The sequence below is a fragment of the Thamnophis sirtalis genome, unplaced genomic scaffold (assembly GCF_051295495.1).
Source record: "Thamnophis sirtalis isolate CommonGarterSnake01/CBP01778 unplaced genomic scaffold, rThaSir2_p1.2 scaffold_2, whole genome shotgun sequence".
NCBI lineage: Eukaryota > Metazoa > Chordata > Lepidosauria > Squamata > Natricidae > Thamnophis > Thamnophis sirtalis.
The window spans coordinates 11,535,596-11,561,656 of NW_028261382.1; the positions used below are offsets into that span (position 1 = coordinate 11,535,596).

Below are 26,061 nucleotides of genomic sequence, written 5' to 3' on the forward strand. Positions count from 1 at the left end.
TGATTAGTTTCCACCCATTGCTTCTTGTGCTGCCTTCAGGTGCTTTGGAGAATAGCTTGACTCCCTCTTCTTTGTGGAAGCCCCTTAGATATTGGAAGACTGCCATCATGTCTCCCCTAGTCCTTCTTTTCATCAAACTAGACATACCCAGTTCCTGCAACTGTTCTTCATATGTTTTAGCCTTCAGCCCCCTAATCATCTTTGTTGCTCTTCTCTGCACTCTTTCTCAACATCTTTTTTACTGGCTGCAGCATTCCAAGTGTGGCCTTACCAAGGCATTATAAAGCGGTATTAACACTTCACGTGATCTTGATTTTATCCTATTCAAACACCCTACAACTGTGTTGGCTTTTTGGGACAGCTGGCTCATATTTAAGTGACCGTTCGCTAGATCCTTCTTGTAGTTACTACTATTGAGCCAGGTACCACCTATTCCAAGCCAGGTACCACCTATTCTATGGTATGGTATTTAACCATGGTAAAAATGGTTCTAAAATTGGGTCCACACATGCGATGCCAGACTTAAACTGAGGTGACGTGGCGCAGTGGTTAAATGCAGCACTGCAGGCTACTTCAGCTGACTGCAGTTCTGCAGTTCAGCTGTTCAAATCTCACCGGCTCAAGGTTGACTCAGCCTTCCATCCTTCCGAGGTGGGCAAAATGAGGACCCGGATTGTTGGGGGCAATAGGCTGACTCTGTAAACCGCTTAGAGAGGGCTGAAAGCCCTATGAAGCGGTATATAAGTCTAACTGCTATTGCTACTGCTATTAAACCACGATTGCTTTAGCGACTGAAATTTCCATTACAAATTGTGCTTGTCAGCCGAGGACATTCCCGAAATGCAGCTTCAGTCACATTACACTCCTCGCTATTCTTCACTGAGCATTTCACAGCATTCGCCTTTTTCTCCCCCTTTGAGAACGAGTTGATTTTAACCACCATTAAGCAGCCATCGGGGACACAATGTTCAAGAGCGCTGGGTGAAAGCGCAATTTGTTACCCTATTTTAAATACAGCTGCGGTGGATTTCGCTCCCTGCTAGATCAGCAAGGCAGATGCCTCCTGCTCAACGGCAAGCATTCAAAAGCCAGCATTAAATGCGTTTCTAAGGGCAACAGCGCCATAAAAGGGGCAGACCAAACAATTAAAAATCCAAACTATTTTGAACGGGACATTTTAACGGAACTATTCTGAGTAGTTTCACGGGCAAAATGGGACATTGCACAAAATGTTGTGCCAGAAAAAGCTTTAAATGTTTTTTGCACACCCTCAGAATCCAACGGCACCTTTTCCTAGCAGTGAATTTATCTATTGATTTTACTTTTTGCAACCAGTCCTGGGATTCTGCTGAGTTGAGAAGAATATACACAGACCTTCCTGCTCTCTGGTTATGGATTAAGGCATACAGATTTCATCTCTTTCCTTAAACAAAAACTTGATGTTTTGGGTATGTATAAAACATGCAAACCATTTTGAAAACATTTGGCACAATCCAGAGGTGGGTTCCTACCAGTTCGCACCTATTCGGTAGAACCGGTTCGTCAAATCTTCCGAACCGGTTAGAAGAGGTTCCACCAGTGGACCCGGAAAGCAGGCCACACCTACAGAAGAGGTTCCAACATTTTTTGAAACCCACCACTGGTCCTTGGATATTATTCTACACTATCATGCTCCTATTTATAAAACTCAGTGCCTCTGTGAAAGGTAAGGATGACTACTGCGTTTGTGGTGCAATCAGAACATTGCGTGTGTTGAAGTTGTTTTAACGCAAACCAAAGATGCCTTTTAAAAAACAAGTTTACATCATATTCTTATGCATGCCAGTGCTGTGTGTGAGGTAATTTAAGGTGGTTCTGACAAGTGTCGTCGGCATCTTCATATCCGGTCACATGGGCAGCAAGCCACTCCCATCCGGTCACATGGGTGGCAAGCCACTCCCATAAAGGAGGCCACACCCACAGAGTAGGTTCGAACAATTTTTGAAACCCACCACTGGCACAATCTATAAAACATACATCTATCGTATTTGTAGGAGAATACAGCCTCACATTCTGAGCGGCTTAACTAAAGATTTTCTTTTTAACAAACTCTCTCTCTCAAAAAAAAACCACCCTGTTTTCTTTTAAACTAAATGCATATGAATGATTGAAATTAAAAATCTGGGATTCCCTTTCCTGAACATTCCTGTGAGAATTTTTGTTATCTTCTTCCCACAGTACTTTAGGATTCATTCTGGTGATGTTTTAGAGCTTATGTTACTTGCAAAGTTGTTGTCCTTTATGTTACTCCTTCTGTCACAACATTTTAATCTAGAAGTGTTGATTTTGTATCAAACACCGTGTTTCTCCAAAAATAAGACAGGGTCTTATTCTCTTTTGACCTCCGAAATAAGTGCTTGGCCTTATTTTCAGGGAGGTCTTATTATTTTTGAGGTGCAGGAGGTGGCGAGCATGATCACCTCATGGCTGCTGCTGTGTTGCAAAATTTTCAGGAAGGGCTTATTTTGGGGGGAGGGCTTATTTTAGCACATGAGCTCAAAAACCCAATTGGGCTTATTATCCAGAGAGGTCTTATTTTCAGGGAAACAGAGTATATAGTTGTGCCAAGATTAATGTAGCAGCTTAGTAGCTCATCAGCATTCTAGGAAAGATTTCTTGGGTTATCTTTGTTTGCTCAAGCTGCTATTTCCTGCCCTTCAACAGAAGGTAGAAAAACCACAGTGCCTTCCAGAAGATAACACTAAGCTCTCTTGTTACTCTTTCTCCGAGGTGGCGCAGTGGTTAAATGCAGCACTGCAGGCTACTTCAGCTGACTGCAGTTCAGCAGTTTGGCTGTTCAAATCTCACCGATTCAGGGTTGACTCAGCCTTCCATCCTTCCGAGATGGGTAAAATGAGGACCCGGATTGTTGGGGGCAATATGCTGAACTGCAATATTTCAGCCCACTTAGAGAGGGCTGAAAGCCCTATGAAGTGGTATATAAGTCTAACTGCTATTGCTATCTTCAAAAAGTTGGCAGTTAACATTAAACCCACCAACACTTATCTCAATGTCTTTCAGGTTCTTTGCCCACTCATCTTTGGTATTCTTAAAAATGGAGAGATAGGGAAGCATTTGAAGATAACAGAAAAGAACTTTCCCCCTTTTCTATTTGATTAAAAGCCCAGATATCCCCAACAGGGATATCCTTGCAAGTATCACTAAAACATAGAATATAGAACCATAGGGCTAGAAGGGATTTAGAAGAGATATGAGAGTGTTCCTCTGTACCAGGAGCTATGCTGGCACAGTGGTTAGAATGCAGTATTGCAGGCTAATGCTGCAGACTGCCAGCAGTTCGATTCTCACTGGCTCAAGGTTAAACTCAAGTCTTCCATTCTTCTGAGGTTAGTAAAATTGCCAGATTGTTGGGGATATTTTGCTGACTCTATAAACCGCTTAGAGACAGCTGCAAAGCACTATGAAGCGGTATATAAGTCTAAGTGTTATTGATGTTGCTAAGTATTATTCCCAGAAACCAGCTGTCAAGCCCCATACAATGGTAAGAAATCAAGGAAGCAAGCAGTGTAGCAAGATGTCTCACAGAATACAAATAACAGAGTTAAAAGGGATCTTGGAGGTCTTGTAGTCCAACCCCCTGCTCAGGGCAGGAGACTTATACCATCCTGGCCAAATGGTTGTCCAGACTTTTTTTGAATACCCCCAGTGATGGAGCACCCACAACTCCAGGGAGCAAGCTATTCTACTGGTTATTTCCCCCCCCACACACACACACCTTCAGGAAATTTCTCTTTAGCTCTAGGTTGCTTCTCTCTTGAATGATCTTCCACCCATCACTTCTTGTTCTGCTTTCAGATGTTTTGGAGAATGTCAATCTTGTCATCTCTGTAACAGTCCTTCAAGTATTGGAATATGGTTACTCTGTCCCCCCGCCCCCAAATCCTTCTCTTCGATAAGCTAGATAACTATGACAATCATAGTACCGAAGATAACCTCTCCAAATCCAGAATGTGTCCTTCAGTCACAAAAGCTGGCCATTCCCAGCTTTGTTGTCTTTGGAGGATGACTCTAAGGCCATGATGGCGAACTTTCAGAGCCAAGGTGGCGCAGTGGTTAAATGCAGCACTGCAGGCTACTTCAGCTGACTGCAGTTCGGCTGTTCAAATCTCACTGGCTCAAGGTTGACTCAGCCTTCCATCCTTCCGAGGTGGGTAAAATGAGGACTCGGATTGTTGTTGGGGGCAATATGCTGACTCTGTAAACCGCTTAGAGAGGGCTGTGAAGCCCTATGAAGCGGCATATAAGTCTAACTGCTATTGCTATTGCTATTGCTAACCTGTGGCACACACGCCATCGCCAGCTGCTCTTCTAGTTTCTGGCACACACATGCACACCAGCCAGCTGGTCTTCACGTGTGCCAGAGGACCAGAAAACAGCCTGGAAAATGGCCAAAAAACTGGCCAATTTTTGAGCTGTTTTCAGGCCGTTTTCAGGCTGATTTTTGGGCTGTTTTTAAGTCATTGTTGGGATAAAAATGGCCTGAAAAAATGGCCTGAAAAACAGCCCCAAAACAGCCTGAAAACAACCTAAAATGGCCTGAAAAGGGCCCGAAAAAGGCCTAAAAATGGTCAAAAAACAGGCATGTACACGCCAGCCAGCTGGTCTTCAGATTTCCGCTGCTCCAGTGTGCATATGTGTTGTGACTCAGCAGAAGTTTGCTGTGAGTTGAGTCGGGATGCAGGAGTAACAATGCAGCTGGGGCTCGTTAGTGTCGTCTTCTGGAGATAAAAGGGCGGATGGTGCCACGCCCTGGTTGCAGAAGTCAACGTTCACTCGTTCATCATTCATTGTTCATCGGTCGTGGTTTGTTTGTGAGAGACACTTGGAGAAGTGATTTGCTTTCTGTAACCCTGATTCAAAGAGACACTTGGAGAAGTGCTTTGCTTTCTTTTTGGACACCTGGTTTTGCCGTAAGAGGTTTTTGTTTTGCATTCTGTTATCTTCTGGTCAGAGACTTTATTTATGTTTATTTTTGGGCTCGCAGCCAGTCTGAGCCGAGGACTGATAAAGTTCTTTCCTTTTAAGTTTGTCTCCCTGTCGTCTGTTAACGAGCAGAAAAGCGGGGACAGAACACATATGTACACACAAACACATGCATTCCGATTTGATCATTCGGTGCCGAAAAAGTTCTCCATCACTGTTCTAAGGGATGGGTCTGGAAAAGACAGCACAGCCAGTTAGTGGGGAAAAAAAATTGTCCAGGTTGCTTCCAGAGAGCTGTCTTTGTTCTTTATTACTCCAGGCAGAAATTGTCATAAAAGTTCATATTACAACTGCCATCTAAGCACTGACAGCTTGTCAAATCAGTAACAGGAGCATTAAATGGGCCAATTAAATCTGTACAGCATGGTTGCACGAACAAGAAGAAGTAAAAAAAAAAAAGACAATGTTTTCTTTGCGATCCAAAAGGCAACCTATCCGAACATATATAATATATGAAGCTGCTTGCTTTTTGGGGTACAAAATGATACCAACCAGCACCCCTTGATCTCTCTCCCCAATGCAAACCTGATTGTCTTTACTGGAAATACCAGGACTTGAATTTTCCCATAGGCAAAGTTCCCCATGCCATTCACTTAGAGGTACCAGCCTGGTAATAGCCTGGAAAATATTCTGGTTTTTGCTCACAAAAGATTATTTTCATTCCAAAAGGGAACATCTGCACATTAAAAAAAACAGAAATCCAACAGGCAAGCTGAATGCTTACCTACAAGGGAGACCTCTTCATTGCCCCCCCCCCAACCTCTCTTCGTTTCTCATACTGAGACAAAAGGCTGCAGCCAAACAGCCTTTTCACATGTAAAACAAGAGCAAAGCATAAACTTCAGGGTGACTGACAGATCTGGCAGCTTGCATTCTTCTGACTCCTACTCAGCCAACGAACCCAGTATAATGACATGCCAAAGAACTCAGCCGTTGTCAAATAAGCAATTTTATAGGAGAGTTGTGTATAAATGCCCTCTATGCCTCGCGTGTAGGAAGAGAAGGAGGCAGAAAGTACCCTAAACTTGTACAGAATAGAGTCTCGTGGCTGATTGTTTTTCCTGGATCTCCCAGTAAAAAACTCGATTCGGTGTCTAACAGGTTCCTCTTCATCTGGATCCATAACCAGAGGGCTCTTAAATAAGATTAGTTTATTAGTCATCCCAAGTAGGGAGACAAGGTGCTCTTTTCAGGAGGCAACTCGATTTTTCTTCGAAGGCGTTTCGCTTCTCATCCAAGAAGCTTCTTCATCTCTGACAGGACGGTGGGGAATGGAAGGATTTATATTCCTTGCAGATAAGTGGTCATTTGCACCATTGGATCGTCGGAAGCTTCCACCCCCTTTCCCCCACCTGCTTTTTAAAGCATTTTTCCCCTGCTGGTTCGGGCAAAGCTTGTGTTCTGACCTAGGCTTCCTCAAAAAGCATGAGGCAGAGTCCTGGTCCCGATGAAACCCCTTTTATTAGACAAATGTGAATTCCTCTCATTCACATTCAGCAAAGGCCTGGCAAACAGTCTTTGAAAGGAATATTTATGACTACAGGCCTTATCTAGCTTGGAAAGCTGCCATGTCAATATTTTCCAAATGAGGTGCTGTGCAAAGAAAGACTGGGCGCAGAGTCTCTGAGATTCACTGACAGATCTTCACACTCCTGAAAGGAATCTAATGAACAAACAAACAAATTGTTTCCTGCAAAAGCCCCCTCCCCTTTCCCTCCTCTTTTATCTCCTATGGGAGGGGCCATTCACCGTCCACCTGTAGCTTTACTCCCAAGTCGACCCTGCTTTCTGAGCTGTTCTTTTCTTCTGGCAGTTCTGCGCATGCGCACAATGGGAACAGGCTCCAGCTGTTCCTCTGCCTCACTGCTGTCTAGCTCCGAAGGCACCTGATCACTGCCAGATGGCCTTGACCCCATCTCTGCCTCCAACACAGAGCCCTCGTCCGAGCCTTCCCCAGCTTCCAGGACTGGCCCATGTTCCTCCCCAACCTCCTCACTGTCCAACTCTGCTGCCAGCCTGCTGGCGGGCCACAACAACAAGATACCACAAGGAGACAAGAATTATAAAACAGTAATAATAACAACAACAGACAAGAGGCCACAAGAATGTGATTGACATATAAAGAAATGTTGGCCCTTCCTGAAAAGACAATGCACCAAATGTTTGTTACAACTTTCAATATAGAAAACATATCTTCTGCATCAGGAACAGGGTAAATATCTCAGCTTAAGAGAAGCTACGGGGGAGGGGGAAGGTATCTGTTATATCTGGTTTAATCACCTGTGTTATTTTTCCATCATCTGGGTAATTATGCAGTTGACATAATTGATCTTAATGATATTACACAACAGCCACTCTGGGTCATAATTGGACGCAAAAACCATGAGAACCTTGATTATGTCATTATAATAATGACTGACAATGATGCAAATTATATAAATTACACCATTGATCCAGATTGCTTCAGACTCTGTTGACAGAGGGTTAAGTTTATACTATGTTTATCCACTGAAACCAAGCCAACTTCTTTGGAAAATGGAAGTTCTATGCTGCCTGACAAGGAATAATAGATGGAAGCTGAACAAGGAGAGATTCAACCTGGAAATAAGGAGGAACTTTCTGACAGTGAGAACAATCAACCCATGGAACAGAAGTTGCCTTCGGAAGTCGTGGCAGCTTCATCACTGGAGGCTTTCAAAAAGACACTGGACTGCCATCTGTCAGAAATAGTGTAGGGTCTACTTGGGCAGGGGCTGGACTAGATGACCTACAAGGTCCCTTCCAACTCTGTTCATCTGTAATCTGTCCTCAGTTCAAAACATTTTAAAGGTCAACCACCCCTTTGGATTAGGAGACAGGATTCCTTCCATTGTGTATCCCACCCACAAAGTTCAACCAGGTAGAGTTAGACTCATCCTACTGCGGCTGAAGCCCATCAAACGTAGTTTTGACAAGCACCTACAAATGACTCTGCAAAATATATTTGACCAACCTGACTAGAAAGTCTTGAAGTGCCTCCTGTTCTAGCTGGGAGAACACAGTCAGACAAACGGAGGTGAGCCAGGACTTCAAGTCAGCTAACAGTTTATTTCTAACAGGTTGCCTAACGCGGCACTTCACATTTCGCGCGTATTAGCTAACTGGGAACAGCTGAGCCCGGTTTGACAGCTCTTTATATACCCCAGCTGTCAAACAGGTAACCGATCAGTAACAAGGGCACGCCCCCCTGGCCAAACGGACCAGAGAGGAAACTGTAGTACACAACACCTTCCTCAGGTCCATCTGTCTCCTGATCCATCACTTCACAAGTATAACTTTAAGTGAAGTCCGTTCTGCTGACTTACCGATATTTCTGGAATCGATAAAACTCATAACTGAGATGGAAGAACTGCCAAGGAGCGAATGAATGGTCAAACGCGAGCAGCAAATTAAAAAAGCAAAAACCAGCTTAGAAGGTTTAATTAAAAGCATTTAAGGAAAGCCCACTTGGTTAAGGAGTTTACCTTAAGGAAAAACTGTGATCTCCAGTAAACCTCTCAAAGTCTCTGCTAGTAAAGCTTTAAACCTGAACTTTTCCTTATCTGCAGGGTTTATGGGACGTGCTGCGTTCCCTTGAATTCCGCACAGCGATATTGTCAGGTCTAACGTTTTGCAAAGCCTTGCAAATTTGCCCACGAACCAAATTGCTTTCATTATTTATAATCCTATCAACACATGTGAGAGTTGCTCTGTTGGACCCATCCCATCTCCATCTGGTTGAACAGCCTGCTATTGACAATTGGACACTTTGGGAAATTAAGTTGCACCCAATGACGTCAATGACAATCTCTCTCCCCTGTCGTGTCCCCCCCCCCCCAGGTAGTCAATATCCTGAAATAAAAGAATTTCCAAACTTGGAAATTCGACAAATGTATTAAAATCAGCAGTTACATTTGCCCTAGTAGTGGGTTCCGGATCCCGTCGCTGGTATGCTGTGCACGGGGCTGGGCGTCCCAGTTCGGCACATGCGCTGCGCATCCATGTGTACACCACCGTCCTGCGACACCCAGCTGCTCAGCGGTGGTTACGCAGGCACCGCAATGCTGTACGCATGCGCACAATTGGCTGGTGATGTTATAAACAGCTATAGAACGTGGTCGGATGGGTGGGCCAAATGAGCCACCATACTGGTACGGTGGCCACTTCTCCTGGATTCTACTGGTATGCCCGTATGGGGCCGTACTGCATGGAACCCACCACTGATTTGCACCTTGCAACCATTCCAGTGGTGGGTTTCAAAAATTTTTAGAACCTCTTCTGTAGGTGTGGCCTGCTTTGTGGGAGTGGCTTGCCGGCGATGTGACCGGGTGGATGTGGCTTGCCAGCCATGTGGCTGGGTGGGAGTGGCTTGCCATTCATGTGACCAAGTGGGAGTGGCTTGGTAGTCATGTGACTGGGTGGGTGTGGCCAACTTGTAAAATGTGGTGAAACTCACTTAACAATGTTCTTGTTTAGCAACCAAAATGTTGGCTCAGAAACTCTGGCATTTGAAGCACGCAAGTCTTAAAGATGTCAGGTTACAAGACCCTTGCACCCCCTAACCCTTTAGAAAAAAACACCAGGGGTGTTCAAACTTAACAGCTTTAAGACTTGTGGACTTCAACTCCCAGAATTCCTCCTCCAGTCATGTTGGCTCAGGAACTCTGGCATTGAAGTGTGCAAGTCTTAAAGCTGTCAAGTTACAAGACCCTTGCACCCCTTATCCTTTAGAAAAAAAACCCAGGGGTGTTCAAACTTGACAGCTTTAAGACTTGTGGACTTCAACTCCCAGAATTCCACCTCTTGCTCTTCATCTTGATGATGTGAGGACGGGTGGGGGGAGGGAGCTGGAACCGGTTCTAAACGGCACTGTAGATTTGTGGAACCTCTTCTATAGAAGAGGTTAGAACTGACAGGAACCCACCCCTGAATCATACCTGCTGTATATAAATTCTACGTTGTAAGATGACCCATTTTGAGGGAGGAGGGAGGATGCAAGCAAAATACAAAGCACAGACTAAGGATTTAACTAGAGGTAGACGTCAACTGATCACCATTTGTTTAAAGAACATTCCAATTTACAACAGCGCTGAAGAAGGGATTTGTGGCCAGTTCTTGCACAACCCTCATCGCATTCCTAGGATCACATGATCAAAAAACTTGGCAAGCAGTGTGGATCTATCCCAGTTGCAAAATCTCTGATTCATTTGATCACCCCTTGTGAACTTCTCAGGTGGCTTCCAACAAGCAGAGCCAATGGGGGAAGCCGGACTCACTTACTGACTGTGTGATTTACTTAACAATCATGGCAAAAAAATGGGTCATAAAATCAAGCATAGCTTACTGAGCAACCACATCAATTTGTGTTGGAGGCTCTAATCCTAACTGTGGCTGCAGGTCAAAGACTCTCTGTAGATCCCATTTGGAACCAGCCAAAGCTTTAAGATGAGAGCTGGAATAGCTCGCCTCCTGGGGTTATGGATCACTGGGGTTTTTGTGCTGAATTTATATTTACCAACAAAGAAATGAAGTACAGATCTATTTGAAGCTATTTAGCTTTTGTCAGCTAGCCATACCCTTCTGGGATTCGAACCTGGGCTACTCACGGAAGCACTATGCTCCGTCCCATATTTGGGTAGACCAGGCTGCCTTGATTGACTGGTCTCACCAGAAAAAAAGACTCCCTCGCTGGAGGTTTTCAAAAAGAGACTGGGCAACCATTTGGCTGGGATGGTATAAGTCTCCTGCCTTGAGCAGGGGGTTGGACTAGAAGACCTCTGAGGGTCTCTTCCAGCCCTGTGATTCTAGGACTCTAGCGTCATGGAGAGCTTTTCAGAAAGGTGGGACTGGAGACTAAAACGTATGAAGAACGGTTGCAGGAACTGGGTATGTCTAATTTAATAGAAAGAAGGACTTGGGGAGACATGATAGCAGTCTTCCAATATCTCAGGGGTTGCCACAAGGAAGAGGGAGGCAAACTATTTTCCAAGGCACCTGAGGGCAGGACAAGAAGCAATGGGTGGAAACTAATCAAGGAGAGAAGCAACTTAGAACTGAGGAGAAATTTCCTGACAGTGAGAACAATTAATCAGTGGAACAACTTGCCTCCAGAAGTTGTGAAAGCCCCAACACTGGAAGTCTTTAAGAAGATGTTGGATAGCCATTTGTCTGAAACGGTATAGGATTTCCTGCCTAGGTAGGGGGTTGGACTAGAAGACCTCCAAGGTCCCTTCCAACTCTGCTATTGTATTGTATTGTACTGTATTGTATTGTATTGTATTGTATTGTAATTTTTAAAAAGGTGTGCTTCGGTCTCTCCTCCTTGCAGTCTCTCCCCCTTCCTCTGCATTCAAAGGGTTAATTCATAGTTTCCAGCTGTAAGTTTTCTGCAGAGGGCTGACATCTCTTTCCCACCTTCTCTTAACTGCTCTCTAAGCTTGGCCAATTTGCTCATAAAATGCAGGTGGTCCTCAACTTACAACAGTCCACTTCGTGACTGTTCAACGTTACAACAGCACTGAAAAAAGTGACCATTTTCCACCCTTGGGACCATTGCATCATCCCCATGATCACAGGATTTACATTTGGATGCTTGGCAACGGGTTCCTATTTATGACCGTCACAGTGTCCCCGAGGTCAATGCGATCCCCTTTTACGACCTTCCGACAAGCCAAGTCAATGGGGAAGCCAGATTCACTTAACAACCGTGTGACTCATTTTAACAACAGCAATGATTCACTTAAGAAACGTAGCAAGAAGAGTCGTAAAACGGGGCCAAATTCACGTAACGAAATGTCTCACTTAAACAACATAAATTTTGGTCTCAATTATAGCCGTAAGCTGAGAACTACCTGTACTGTATGCAGTTCCCAGGAGTGGCTCTGTTTCTTCCAAAATTAGCTCTTAACAGACCTGTGAATTTATACAATTCCCCAATTCGACCCTCGCTCTGTCAAGGACCGAGGAGTAGTCATCTCAAACGATCTAATCCCCAGAACTCACTGTAACAGCATTGCAAAAAAAAAAAAAGGAATTAAGAGTTGTTAACTTAATTTTGCGAAGCTTCTTCTCCGGCAACACTGTACTGCAAACTAGGGCATACAAAACCTTTGCCAGACCAATTCTCGAATACAGCTCGTCTGTCTGGAATCCACGTTGTGTATCGGACATTAATACGATCGAGCGGGTGCAGAAATATTTCACGAGAAGTATCCTCCAGTCCCCTGCTCACAACAGAATCCCTTATGCCACCAGGCTCGAAATTTTGGGCTTGGACAACCTGGAACTATGACGATTAAGGTCTGACCTCAGCATAGTACACAAAATTGTGTGCTACAACGTCCTACCTGTCAATGATTCCTTCAGCTTCAACCTCAATAATACACGGGCAAACAATCGATACAAACTCAAGGGAAACCGCTCCAAACTCGATTGCAGAGAATACGACTTTAGCAACAGAGTGGTCAACGCCTGGAATGCACTACCTGACTCCATTGTTACATCCTCAAACCCACATAACTTCAACCTCAAGCTGTCTACCATGGACTTCACCCCCTTCCTAAGAGGTCCGTAAAGGGGGCATGCATAAGCGCACCAGAGTGCCTTCCGTCCCTGTCCTACTGTCCCCATTTATCTGTACTTACTTCCTTTGTTTATATTTATGTTCCTACCTATACTTGTTATCTTGTACATATTTGACAAACTAAATGAAATAAAATAAATAAATGCTGGCCCAAGCAAGACGAGAGGAACAAGGGGACAAGAAAGAGCATCAAAACAACTTCACACAACTTTCTTTGGGCTTCTAGAAAGGTGCATTACAGCCCAGATCTTTCGCTAATGGCTGAGTCAAATGGTGCACTGATTCAGCATCATTACAAACCAAGTTGGTCAGTGCAGTTAGTGTTCAGGAATTTGCTTCTCTTCAGTGAGAAAAAAGTCCCTGAATCTCTCTCTCTCTCTCTCTCCTGAGTTGGGAATCACTTGAAATGCATCACGCAATCCCAGCATTCAGTGCTTCTTTAAACAATGGTCACAAGAGAAACCTGATGAGAGCTTAATGGAACTCTGCAGCGGCTTTAAAAATATCTCACAAAGTGGCTCCCCTGACTGCAATAGGATGAGCTATAACGGCTGGTTAGACCCAGGAGATGGGAGGGAAGAAAAGATGAAAGAGAAGGAAAGAGAAAGCAAAGACAAATAGAAATAAGAGTTTAGGAAAATAAAATTAATAAAAGAAGAAGTGAAAGGGAACAAACAAAATAGGATTCCAAAAATGGAAGACTTGAAAACCTGCATTGGTCACTACTTAAGAAGTGGGAAAATCTCATTAGCGGCAACAATTTAAATTAGCAGAGCAATAGCATGGCATTTAGACTTATATACCACTTCACAGTGCTTCACAGCTCTCTCTAAGTGGTTTACAGAGTCAGCCTCTTGCCCCACCCCCAACTATCTGGGTCCTCGTTTTACCCGCCTCGGAAGGATGGAAGGCTGAGTCAACCTTGAGCCTGGTGAGATTCGAACTGCTAGCAGTCGGCAGAATTAACCTGCAATACTGCATTGTAACCACTGCACCACCATGGGTCTTTCTTCCTTCCTTCGTTCCTTCGTTCCTTCCTTCCTTCCTTCCTTCCTTCCTTCCTTCCTTCCTTCCTTCCCACTTAGCAATAGCACTTAAAACTTATATACTGCTTTGCAGGACTTTACAGCCCTCTCTAAGAGGTTTTACAGAGTCAGCCTCTTGCCCCCAACAATCTGGGTCCTCATTTTACCCACCTCAGAAGCACAGAAGGATGAGTCAACCTTGAGCCTGTCAGGATCGAACTGCCAAACTATTGGCAGCCGGCAGTCAGCAGAAGTATCCTGCAGTACTGCATCCTAACCACTGCACCACAGCTCTTAAGAAGGTCCTTCGGGACCAACCCAACTGAATGTGCTGCCTGAAACTACTTTGGCTCAAGGTGCAGAAACCAGGAGCCTTCGAAGGACACGCCCCTCAACTCTCCAGTTTTGGGGGTGACTTTAAAATGGCCACCCAATTATTATTTCTAATTAACAGCACTTGGATAGCCCCCTCAACCTTCAGTGGTCAATACTGACCGCTCTGGGGAGCCCTAGGTGAAACCATGGGTGAAGGTCAACAGAGAGATCCATTGCCCATTTCTGCTCTGAATTGCAGTCCTAACCTCAGCTTGAATCGTGCTAATCGATCTAAATCAGTGTTTCTCAACCTTGACAACTTGAAGATGTCCGGACTTCAACTCCCAGAATTCCCCAGCCAGCAAATGCTGGCTGGGGAATTCTGGGAGTTGAAGTCCGGACATCTTCAAGTTGCCAAGGTTGAGAAACACTGATCTAAATGAAAGCATTTACCCATGTTGTATGGTTCTAGCCTTATTATTATCCTTGTCTTCTTTACCAAGCCCCTCTTATTGATATGATGATGATGATGATGATGATGATGATGATGATGATGATGATGATCATGATGATCATGATGATCATGATGATCATGATGATGATGACTTTTGCTCTGTTGCATTGCATTGCTGAGAGTTTCTGCACTGGAGTCAAATTCCTTGTGTGGCTAATCACATTTGGCCAAATAAACTTCTCTTTTCCTCTCTCTGCACCTCCATTTTCCCCCTCTGCTCCTGACCCCACCCCACTTCCCCTTCTCTCCTCTCCCTTCCCCACCTCCCCTCCACTCCTTCTGTTTCCTTTCCCTCCCCATCCCATGTCCTCTCCTCTCTTCTTCTTTCCCCTCCCCTCCCCACCCCACCTCGAATCCTTCTCCTCTCTCCCCACCTCTTTTCCCCTCTGCTCCCAACCCCACCCCACCTCATCTCCTTTCCCCTCCCCACCCACCTCTCCTCCCCTCCCCACCCTACATCCTCCCCTCCCATCTCCTTTCCCCTCTCCACCCTACTTCCAATCCTTCTCCTCTTTCCCCACCTTTCTCCTTCTGTTCCTGACCCCACCCCACCTCCTTCCTCTCCCCACCCACCTCCTTTCCTCTCCTCTCCTTTCCCCTCTCCATCCCACGTCCTCCCCTCTCCTCCCCTCTCTCCATTCCATTCCATTGTCCCACAGTGCCTCTTTTTAAAAGTGACTGAATGAGTCCTTTGAATGTATGCTTCCCTTGCAATCATTTTTTTTTTAAATGATAACTCCCAGCCCCCTCTCTTGTATCTTCCTCTGTAAATCAAAACTGTCAAGAGAAACAGTGACCCTCCATCACAAGTTATGGTCTTGGTGACAGTTTTAAAATTAAAAGCTAAATCACTGCTTGACTTGGAAGCAACCTACACACAAACTCTTTAGAGCCAGAACTGGATGGAGGGTTCATAGATACAATGGAGAAAAGAGTCCAGGAAGAAAATGTATTTCTTCATCAATAACCTCCTCCTTTCTAGCTTAGGCTTAGGAAATGCTTGACAAAAACACTATGGTGCAATGCTATTGCCCAGGAGAGTATCTGCTTTGAACATCAAGGATGATGTAGAGATTTATGTAGTTAATCAGTGGAAGGGGAGATGGAAGTAGCAGAGGTCCTTTTCTTCTTCTTCTTCTTCTTCTTCTTCTTCTTCTTCTTCTTCTTCTTCTTCTTCTTCTTCTTCTTCTTCCTCCTCTTCTTCTTCTTCTTCTCCTCCTCCTCCTCCTCCTCTTTCTTCTTCTTCATCTCCTCCTTTGCCTTCTCCTCCTCCTCTTCCTTCTCCTCCTCCTCTGCCTTCTCCTTCTCCTCCTCCTTCTTCTCCTTCTCCTCCTTCTCCTCCTCCTCCTTCTCTCTTCATCTCCTCCTTCTCTTTCTTCTTCTTCTCCTTCTCTTTCTTCTTCTCTTCCTCCTCCTCCTTCTTCTTCTCCTCCTCCTCCTTCTCTTTCTCCTCCTCCTTTCTTCTCCTCCTCCTCTGCCTTTTCCTCCTTTCTTCTCCTTCTCCTCCTCCTCCTCCTTCCTTCTTCCTCCTTCTCAGAATACAGTGATGTCACCCCTCAGCTAGAATCATAAGATTATTAAGCAGATCTCCTTACTTCCCTAAGATAACAAACTTTTGAGATTATGGGGCCCTTGAGGCCCTCTGAGCTTGGCTGTTTTCTTGCAGTAGTTTCATTATCAAACTAGGCAACATCTTGATGATGAATGAAACATCTGCAAGAAAAACACTAAGCTCAGAGAGCACCAAGGACACCACAGTTCAACCCTGAACTTCAAATATTATCTCCAATCTGTACTTTTGAGCTCTACTGCATTTCAGGACTAATCCCCATAGAACAAGGAATGGAAACTTTTCACTAGCTCTTATCAGGGTGCTTCAGATATGGTCTCTTCCAGATAGTGCATGAAGGTTCATCTGTTAGACAGGAAACCACCATTTCACAACAACTTGCACTGATGCTTTCACAACTCCCCAAAGGGGGGTGGGGGTGGGAAACACTAGGGATGAACAAATCTGATTGGAGAGATGATGAGAAATGGTGAATGGAAGGGACACTTAACATAAACAAACCAAGATATAGGAATTGTGTCCAATGATAGTTTATCCCACCAATGGCAATTTAGCAGAGGGAATAAGCAATTGGGAGGACACTATTTCAAATATTCTGAGAAATGTGAATTCTTTAATAAATGAAGGTTGGAAACTCCTCTTCAAGTTTCTAAGATTTTGGCTCTACCCTAATACCAGCAATCTAATCAATACTAGCATCAACGGTTCTGGGAACTGGGTATCTCTAGTCTAATGAGGGGAAAAACTAGGGGTGACATGATAGCAGTCTTCCAATATTTGAGGACTCTCACAAAAAAGCTCCGTTGGCCACTGGTGGGCCACAACAGGTTCAGATTAGATTAACAGAGTTGGAAGGGACCTTGTAGGTCTACTCTCCACCCAAGAACAATTAATCAGTGTAATGGGTTGCCTTCAGAAATTATGGGTGCTCCATCACTGGAGGTTCTTAAGAAGTGGCTGGACCACCATTGGTTTGGAATGGCATAGTCTCCTACTCAAGCATGAGGTTGGTCTAGAAGACCTTTACGATCCCTACCAACTCTGTTCTTCTGTAGGACACCTTGCTACAATTCTTGTTCCTTGATTTCATCCCATTCTATAGGGCCTGACCGCTGGTATCCAGGAATCCATGGGAACACTCTCAAATCCTGACCGGAAATAGATGAAGGGAGAGCAGAATCAACTTTTTGGGGATGACCTCCTTCAAAAACACTCCTAGACCTTCTCCGGAAGCTGGACAATGCCTCTGCTGGGACTTCAGCCAAAGAAAAGGAACGATCCATCCTCAGATCAAAGTGTGTTTCCTGCCAGCAAACAGCCAAATGGAATCTCAATATATTTCTTTCCTTTGACAGAGATCCTGCTTCCTGCTCTCGCTTTCCAAGAGTTTTCTATGCACGACTGTTCTACTTCTCCTTAAAAGCAAAGCACTGTCATTGGCTTTTTATCGCCAGTTAAAAATCTCAACCTGCTTTCCGTCTTGAGCCACTGCAGCATGAAGACCTTGTTCATTTCCCCCGTGTTCCTTCCCGGATAATCACAACTAACCCCGGAGCCCTAGTGAATAGATTTGGACCAGCAAGGTGCTGCTTTGTAACTTATAACAAACTAGCCGATAACTTGGCGTTGCCTGGGTATTTATTTATAAGGGAAAAATATCCAGACCAAACGTAATTTGTAATGTTGGATTTTTCCCCTTATCAGAGGGAGCCACCTTGTGGAATACTGTGAAGCCATTACCATGGCAACTTCACTGTGCTGTACAGTAGAAGCCATTTTACAGCAGTACAGTAGAAGCCATTTTAAGGCACAACAGGCTGTATTTTAACAGAACAACACCCCCCCGAGCGGTGTTAGGGGTGTCTTACTCCCCCACAGTATTTTTTCTCCAGAGAGTAAGTCACCTATGTACCAAGTTTGGTTGAAATTGCTTGAGGCATTCCAGAATTATGCTTGAAAACACACACACACACACACACACACACACACAGCAATAGATAGATAGATAGATAGATAGATAGATAGATAGATAGATAGATAGATAGATAGATAGATAGATAGATAGATAGATAGATAGTTGTTTTCTGAGGTTTTCGCGGGTGTTAGTATGTAGGTCTCTAGTTATTCGGGTTTTCAAACCCCCACTGGCAGTTAAAAGGAAAAAACAGCCGAGATCTCACATTGCTCCTGGAAGCACCAAGCCTAAAGAAATCTGAAGATGACGAATGAGACTTCGTCGAAACGTCGCCAAGACATCTCCAATTTTACGCGGGAGAAAACCTGAATAACTAGAGACCTAGATAGATAGATAGATAGATAGATAGATAGATAGATAGATAGATAGATAGATAGATAGATAGATAGATAGTTACAGTAACTACTCTGAAGAAAGATAAAAATCAGGATGATAATCTACAACCACAGTTGAATAGGTCCCTGTTCAGCAAAAGCACAATTAAAGTTTGCTCATGCTCAACATGTCGGAAGTGCAAAGATTTATATACAATCAATACATAAAAAAATCAGCAGTCTATGGCTGTCAAGCATAAGACACAGTGAAATCCAATTGAGTCCAATGCTTTATTCGCTTGCACCAAATGGACAGAATCTCACCAGCTAAAGTTTATCATCTTCTAATCTTATAGGTCAGTGTTTCTCAACGTTGGCCACTTGAAGATGTCCGGACTTCAACTCCCAGAATTCCCCAGCCAGCGAATGCTGGCTGGGGAATTCTGGGAGTTGAAGTCCGGACATCTTCAAGTGGCCAACGTTGAGAAACACTGTTATAGGTGTATTCTGGGGGAGTCTAGGGTGTGCTATCCTGAATCTTTTCCTCTCCCCACCATCCAGTTCAGGGATGTGCAGTCTCTTCGGACCCCTCTGTGAAATCTGCTGTCTTCCCCACCCCCAAAGGAAGCCACCCTGCCATTGCTGACCTTCTTCCTGTCCCTGCTCTTTCTCCAGCTGCACATTCCATCACCATGACTCTGTAGCTTTGGTATGTGCAATGAGCAGGTTCCTGCACCGTTTGGGTATGTCTAGTCTAGTGAAAAGAAGGACCAGGGGAGACATGATAGCACTGTTCCAATATTTGAGCGGCTGCCACAAAGAAGAGGTGGCGGGGGGGGGTTCAACTTATTTTCCAAAGCACCTGAAGACAAGCCAAGAAACAATGCATGGAAATTAATCAAGGAGAGACGCAACCTAGAATTAAGGAAAAATGTCCTAACAGTGAGAGCAATCAATCAGGGGAATGGCTTGCCTCCTGAGGTTTTGGGTACTCCATCACCGGAGGTTTTCAAAAAGAGACTGGACAGCCGTTTGTTTAAAATGGTGTAGGATCTCCTACTCGAGCAGGGAGATGGATAGAAGACTTCTAAGGTCCCTTCTGGGGACACGGTGGGTCAGTGGCTAAGACACTGAGCTTGTTGATCAGAAAGGTTGGCAGTTTGGCAGTTCGAACCCCTAGCGCCGCCTAACGGAATGAGCTCCCTTTACTTGTCCCAGCTTCTGCCAACCTAGCCGTTCGAAAGCGCGGCTATAAAAATGCAAGTAGAAAAATAGGAACCACCTTTGGTGGGAAGGTAACAGCGTTCCGTGCACCTTCGGCATTTAGTCATGCCGACCACATGACCAAGGAGATGTCTTCAGACAGCACTGGCTCTTCAGTTTAGAAACAGAGATGAGCACTGCCCCCTAGAGTCGGGAACGACTAGCATCTATGTGCAAGGGGAACTTTTACCTTTCAGGCCCCTTCCAATTCTATTTCTCTTTGTTCTATGTGCAGATTGAGCCGTTTACATTGTTCCGAACTATAATTTGTTTAACAAAACTGCAAATAGGTTGTTTACACAGTGTGCAGCTAAACTGTAGATGCTGTGATTTAATGCACAACGATACTTTGTGATATACTGCAGACTAAAATTTCAACTTCATTTAAAATACAATCCTCATCATACAAGGATTTCAAAAAGAAAGCTTTCCAAGCCTCTTTATAAAAAAGATTGTGATAACAGTGTAATTAACCAGGATTAACCTTTAACTGGGATTAGCTGAATTAATCCAATGCAACAGAACAATGAAACAGCCACATGGGTTGGTTTTGCACAATATAAGGAGCAAAAACCTAGTTTCTAAATTACAAACTAGCCCGATTCCTTTAAGCCCAACTTGTTAAACACAAGCCAATTTAGAATTAAACATAAATTTCCCTTAGAGGGGGAACACAATGCAGAGGATCTTAACATTTTTGGGCCTCTGAGTGAAATCTCAGACAAATATATTTAAATAAAACAAAACTGTGAAAATAAAGTTGCAAATTTTTTTCTCAACCAACTTCCTTGGATTTTCCCAATCTGAAAATCCAAGTTAAGAAGTACGAACAAGAACCAACAGTTTAAAGCTGCACCCGGCAAGTTGGCATCTTTTGAGCTGTTTTAAATTACAATTTAGTTATCCAATTCCTTGTCATTTGGTGATGCTATGAAAAGCTGATTGGGCAGCACTCCAAATATTTGATCAATTTAAAGTTAAGTCCTAGCAGAATTAACTCTGGTTCCCTAAGAGACAAGGGAAAGCTGTAACTTTTTTCCCATTAAAAGACAGTGGCAAATTTTGGGGAGCACTCCAAAATGCAACCTCCAAAGGCCAGTTTTTCCCAAGGCTTACCAATGTTAAAATGCCATGTCTATTTACAAGTATCCCTAAAGCTGCAGAAGGACCACTGCCAGCCAGTCACAAATGTTTTATACATAATGCCAAGCTTGCTGATACATTTGGTGCTTTCTATAACATTTGGGGTAGCCCTAATCCTTCCATCTTCTGCCATTAAAGGTAAAGGTAAAGGTTAACCCTCGCACATATGTGCTAGCCGTTCCTGACTCTAGGGGACACTGCTCATCTCTGTTTCAAAGCTGAAGAACCAGCGTTGTCCGAAGACGTCTCCGTGGTCATGTAGCCGGCATGACTAAACGCCAAATCGTACGGAACACTGTTACCTTTCAAACTGCTAGGTTGGCAGAAGCTGGGACAAGTAACAGGAGCTCACTCTGTTACGCGGCGCTAGGGATTCGAACCGCCGAACTGCCGACCTTTCTGATCAAAAAGCTCAGCGTCTTAGCTCCTGAGCCACCGGGTCCCCTGTAACATTTGGGGTATCCCTAATGCTTCCATCTTTCACCATTGCAAAGGTTAAAAGTTTTTTTTAAAAAAAAAACAAACCCACCAACATTCTGTGTTGCTGGTCTGTTTGGATGAAAACCCAGATTTGTCTTTTTCCTGCTAAGGAAGGGGAAATCCTCAAACTTGGCCTCTGACACAAGGGCCAGCCATTGCCAGAACAGCTGTCAACCCCCTGCAAAAGGTAAAGTCAATTGCAAAGGAGAAGGGAAAGGGGAACCGAGCCACATCCTTTTGGGGAACAGTTGGTTTGCTAGGTCTCCATCTCGGGGCGCAATCGCTGGTCCTCGTGGCTGGGCACGGAGGTGCTTCTTAGGGATGAATATAGGAGTCCGGGCATCCTATTTTATCAGGGCAATGCCAATGAGCTTATCGTGACGTGCTGACTCCAGACGCTGGGCTCTCTGGTCCATTTAACCACGGGGACGCGCCTGGTACGATAACAGCCACTGAATCTACCTTGAGATCTGCTTATTCCCCATAGGAAGCTTGCAAAGCAAGCCAAGAGGGACGAGTCCAGTTGCTGACGGGGCCAGAGAGATTCCCCCCAACCCCAAAGACAGGCTTGCCTGCTTGGGGCGGGCGTGGAGGAGGGAGGGAGGGAGGGAGTGCGTAGTGCCCCCTGGCCGATTTCCACCGGACTTTCCAGTTTGCAAGACGCCGCGGACTCGCCAACTAGCAAACAGCTACTCACCGGGTGGATTAACAGTCGCCGGCGTTGCCATCTTGTCTCGGGAAGAATTAAGAGGAATGCAAGCTGGGAAGGGGGAGAAACGATGGATGGGGCGGTGGAGTGGGGGGACTGATGCTCCGAGCAGCCCGGGAAGAGTAGGCAGGCCACGAAGCCCGCGGAGAAATGCCTTTCCCACCTGCACCCACACAAAGGGGGCGCCTGGCTCGCCACGCTAGTGCGCGCTCTTAACGCGCCGCGGCTCAAGATGTCTGATCTGATGAAGCCCCCCCTTTTCTCCCCTTCTTCTTTCAAATTTCGCTTCTGCTCATGCTCAGCGTGTGCCCCCCCTCAGCGAAGTGAGCATGTGCCAAAGGGCTGCACATGGGCAGTGGGCGAGTGAAGCCGGCTGCCCTCACTTTGCCCTGACTGCCGGACTGCGCTCTCCATCCCTTGGACCGCCGCGGATGGAGGCGCAGGTAACGGGAGGAGAGAAGCGGAATCCCCAAATATGGCTCGCTCTCTCCCGCTCTCTGACCACTCAGGGATTCCCTCTAGTCTAGATTCCGTAGTGTGTACGAGGGACTCGCCAGTGCATTTAAAAAAACAAAAAAGCAGTGATGTTTTAAAAAGTGATGCTCATGGTTGCCCTTTCAATAAACAGATGTGGACTTGGAGGGAGCAAATTTCTGCCCTTCATCTCACTCATCCATAAACAGGTCTTGGATATATTGCTGGCTTCTTCTTGAGTGGAGACCTCAAAAATAAACTTCTCCATAAAGGTGATGAAGGACGTTTAAACCAGTGTTTCTCAACCTTGGCAACTTGAAGATGTCCGGACTTCAACTCCCAGAATTCCCCAGCCATCATTCGCTGGCTGGGGAATTCTGGGAGTTGAAGTCCAGACATCTTCAAGTTGCTAGGATTGAGAAACACTGGTTTAAACAACTATAGTCAAATGAAAATGGAGGTATGATGACGGTAACATGTATAAATATCTGAGTTAAAATACTTGAGTTAATATGAATTATGCTTGATGACTGTGGAAGAGATGCACGAAAGCCTTTTGTAACCAACTGATACACTTTCTACAGTATGTAAAAAAGGAAGATTTTATGTGTGGTGATTGTTTTGAAAATAAAAAATAAAAAAAAAACCTTTAATAATAATTAAAAAAAATAAACTTCTCATTCACCTGAAGCTTTCTGTTAGAACAGATGCCCAAAAGGAAAAAGACCTTGACGATATCTAATGATATTCTACTATATCTAACAATTCATGGCATCCTTCAGTGTCAAAAGACTATGGTATCGTGCTCTTGAAAGAGATCCAAAAACAACATCTGGTGTAGCTAAAAAGGCCAATTTGAGAGTGGCAATCTCTTCCACACTGAGGAGTATGAAAGAGTGTCTTTCAATGGGTTCCACCACAAAACCGCGTTTGACTAAAGGGCGCTCGACAAAACCGCGTAGCTGACATCATCACAGCGCGACAACAACACGGGGAAAAAAGCACACTGTAAACGCTAAACCTAAAATTAACCCCTAAACCTAAACCTAGCCCCCCTAAACCTAATCCTAAACCTAACCCTAAACCTAACCCTTAACCTAACCCTAAACCTAACCCTAACCCTTAACCTAAACCTAACCCTAAACCTAACCCTTACCTTAACTTGAATCGGCTTGCTTTCAAAGCGCTATTTAAAGCGCCCTTCTTTCTCCGCGCTCACTGTTGTCGCCCTGTTGATGACGTCAGCGACGCGGTTTAATCGGGCGCGCTTTAGTCGAGCGTGGTTTTTATCGTGCCACGCTTTCAATGCTGTATGCAAAGCTGGAGTGTCCTCTCCAGAGCCCGAGGCCTGGGTAGATTAACATGGAGGATAGATTGTGACCCAAGCAGTAGATCCCCGCTTTCCACATTGCTGAAATAGTCCAATGGAACAGCAGAGCCGATATGATTGGTTCCAGCTGCGTCGCAGGAGTTACCAGAACATGGTTGTACACGGTCATGAACTGCTTCTGGGACTCCGGATTTGCCTCAAGGTTGACTCCTGAAGCCTTTTCCAGTAGTGGATAGAGCCACAAGGCAGTGGAGGTTTGTAATCAGAGTTTCCCTTCCCCTAGAAGATGTTTCTGCTGCTTTATCTGCCGTTGGGGCTTAGAGCCCTCTTCCGCCTTCAAAACCGTTGACCGTCTTCTCCTGTAACCCTGGAAAGGGGGCCTTACGAGGTGCTACCAGCCGGGCCAGCTGGACCAAGGTTTTTTAAGGAGGTGTTACTCCTCCATCACTCACCCTTTGTCCTGGCTTGTGACAGGCAGAGCCTGGCTTATAGCAGTTAGCAATAGCAGTTAGACTTATATACCGCTTCATAGGGCTTTCAGCCCTCTCTAAGCGGTTTACAGAGTCAGCATATCGCCCCCAACAATCCGGGTCCTCATTTTACCCACCTCAGAAGGATGGAAGGCTGAGACAACCTTTGAGCCGGTGAGATTTGAACCGCCGAACTGCAGAATTGCAGTCAGCTGAGGGAGCCTGCAGTGCTGCATTTAACCACTGCGCCACCTCGGCTCTTGGGCCCAGGATGGCGGGTTTATCTAATAAATAATAATTTAATATCTAATAATATCCTATGGTCTGACCTAACCCTAAGCATAGTACACAAAATTGTGTGCTACAACGTCCTACCTGTCAACGACTACTTCAATTTCAACCACAATAGTACACGGGCAAACAATCAATACAAACTCAAGGTTAACCGCTCCAAACTCGATTGCAGAAAATACGACTTCAGCAGCAGAGTGGTCAACGCCTGGAATGCTCTACCTGCCTCCGTTGTTACATCCTCAAAACCCCCCCCCCATAACTTCAACCTTAAACTGTCTACCGTGGACCTCACCCCATTGCTAAGGGGTCCGTAAATGGGGCATGCATAAGCACCCCAGAGTGCCTACCGTCCCCTGTCCTACTGTCCCCATTTATTTGTATTCATTTTCCTTGTCTGTGTCCATGTTTAGACTTCAGGTCGAATCAAAGTTTTTCCGCTATGGAAAAATGATCCGCCAAAAGAGAATTGTTCTCTCTGTCATAGTTCTGGATTAAGTGCTAAAGCTGTGCTTAAATCTGCCTTCCCATTTCTCAACGGTCTTGGCTTTTGAGTTGGGATTTAAGTTGGGAAGCCTCTGCTACAAAGAAGAGGGGGGGGTGTCGGTCAACTTATTATTTATTTATTTGTCTTGTATGCTGCCCACTCCCAGAGGACTCCGGGCGGCTCACCAAAGACAAGGGAAAGGGGGGAACGAGACAAAGACAACATATTAAAAACAGAACCAACATTCACAATTTCTGTGGAGGTAGATGCTTCTCAGCTCCCCCCAGCCTGCTGGAACAGCCAGGACTTGGTGGCTTTGCGGAAGGCCTGGAGGGTAGTAAGGGTCCGGATCTCAACAGGGAGCTCGTTCCAGAGGGCCGGAGCTGCAACAGAGAAGGCTCTCCCCCGGGGAGTCGCCAGCTGACATTGGCTGGCAGATGGAATCTGGAGGAGACCTAACCTGTGCGATCTAATTGGTCTGAGAGAGGTATGCATCAGAATATGATGTAAACTTGTTTTTTAAAAGGCATCTTTGGTTTGCATTAAAACAACTTCAACACACGCAATGTTCTGATTGCACCACAAACGCAGTAGTCATCCTTACCTTTCACAGAGGCACTGAGTTTTATAAATAGGAGCATGATAGTGTAGAATAATCATATCCAAGGACCAGTGGTGGGTTTCAAAATTTTTTGGAACCTCTTCTGTAGGTGTGGCCTGCTTTCCGGGTCCACTGGTGGAACCTCTTCTAACTGGTTCGGTAGATTTGAGGAACCGGTTCTACCGAATAGGTGTGACCTGGTAGGAACCCACCTCTGGTTAGTATGTACCTCGCATCACCAAGTTCTCAAGATCCTCATTCATCACCTCAGTCATACTATCTCTCTTGGCTCTAGAAGAGATATTTTCCAACTCTTGAGACAATCTTGTGTCATGCTGATGCAACACACAAACACAACCCTGGAACTACTATCATTGCTGGGGAGTGTTTCTTAAGCAATACTTAACCAACAGAAGAAGCATCGTTGAGGCTATGCGGAAGACATCTCGTAGAGAAA

At 45.0% G+C, this 26,061-nt stretch overlaps 1 protein-coding gene across 1 annotated transcript in view; it reads right to left on the minus strand.

Annotated features, from left to right (window-relative positions):
• Nucleotides 1-22,190, minus strand: part of ARNT2 (aryl hydrocarbon receptor nuclear translocator 2) — a 129,986-nt gene extending 107,796 nt beyond the window's left edge. The window contains exon 1 of the mRNA XM_087704276.1: nucleotides 21,940-22,190. Coding sequence (XP_087560402.1) covers nucleotides 21,940-21,970 — 31 coding nt within the window. The 5' untranslated portion in view covers nucleotides 21,971-22,190. The remainder of the gene's footprint in view (nucleotides 1-21,939) is intronic.
• Between the last annotated feature and the right edge of the window lie 3,871 nt (nucleotides 22,191-26,061).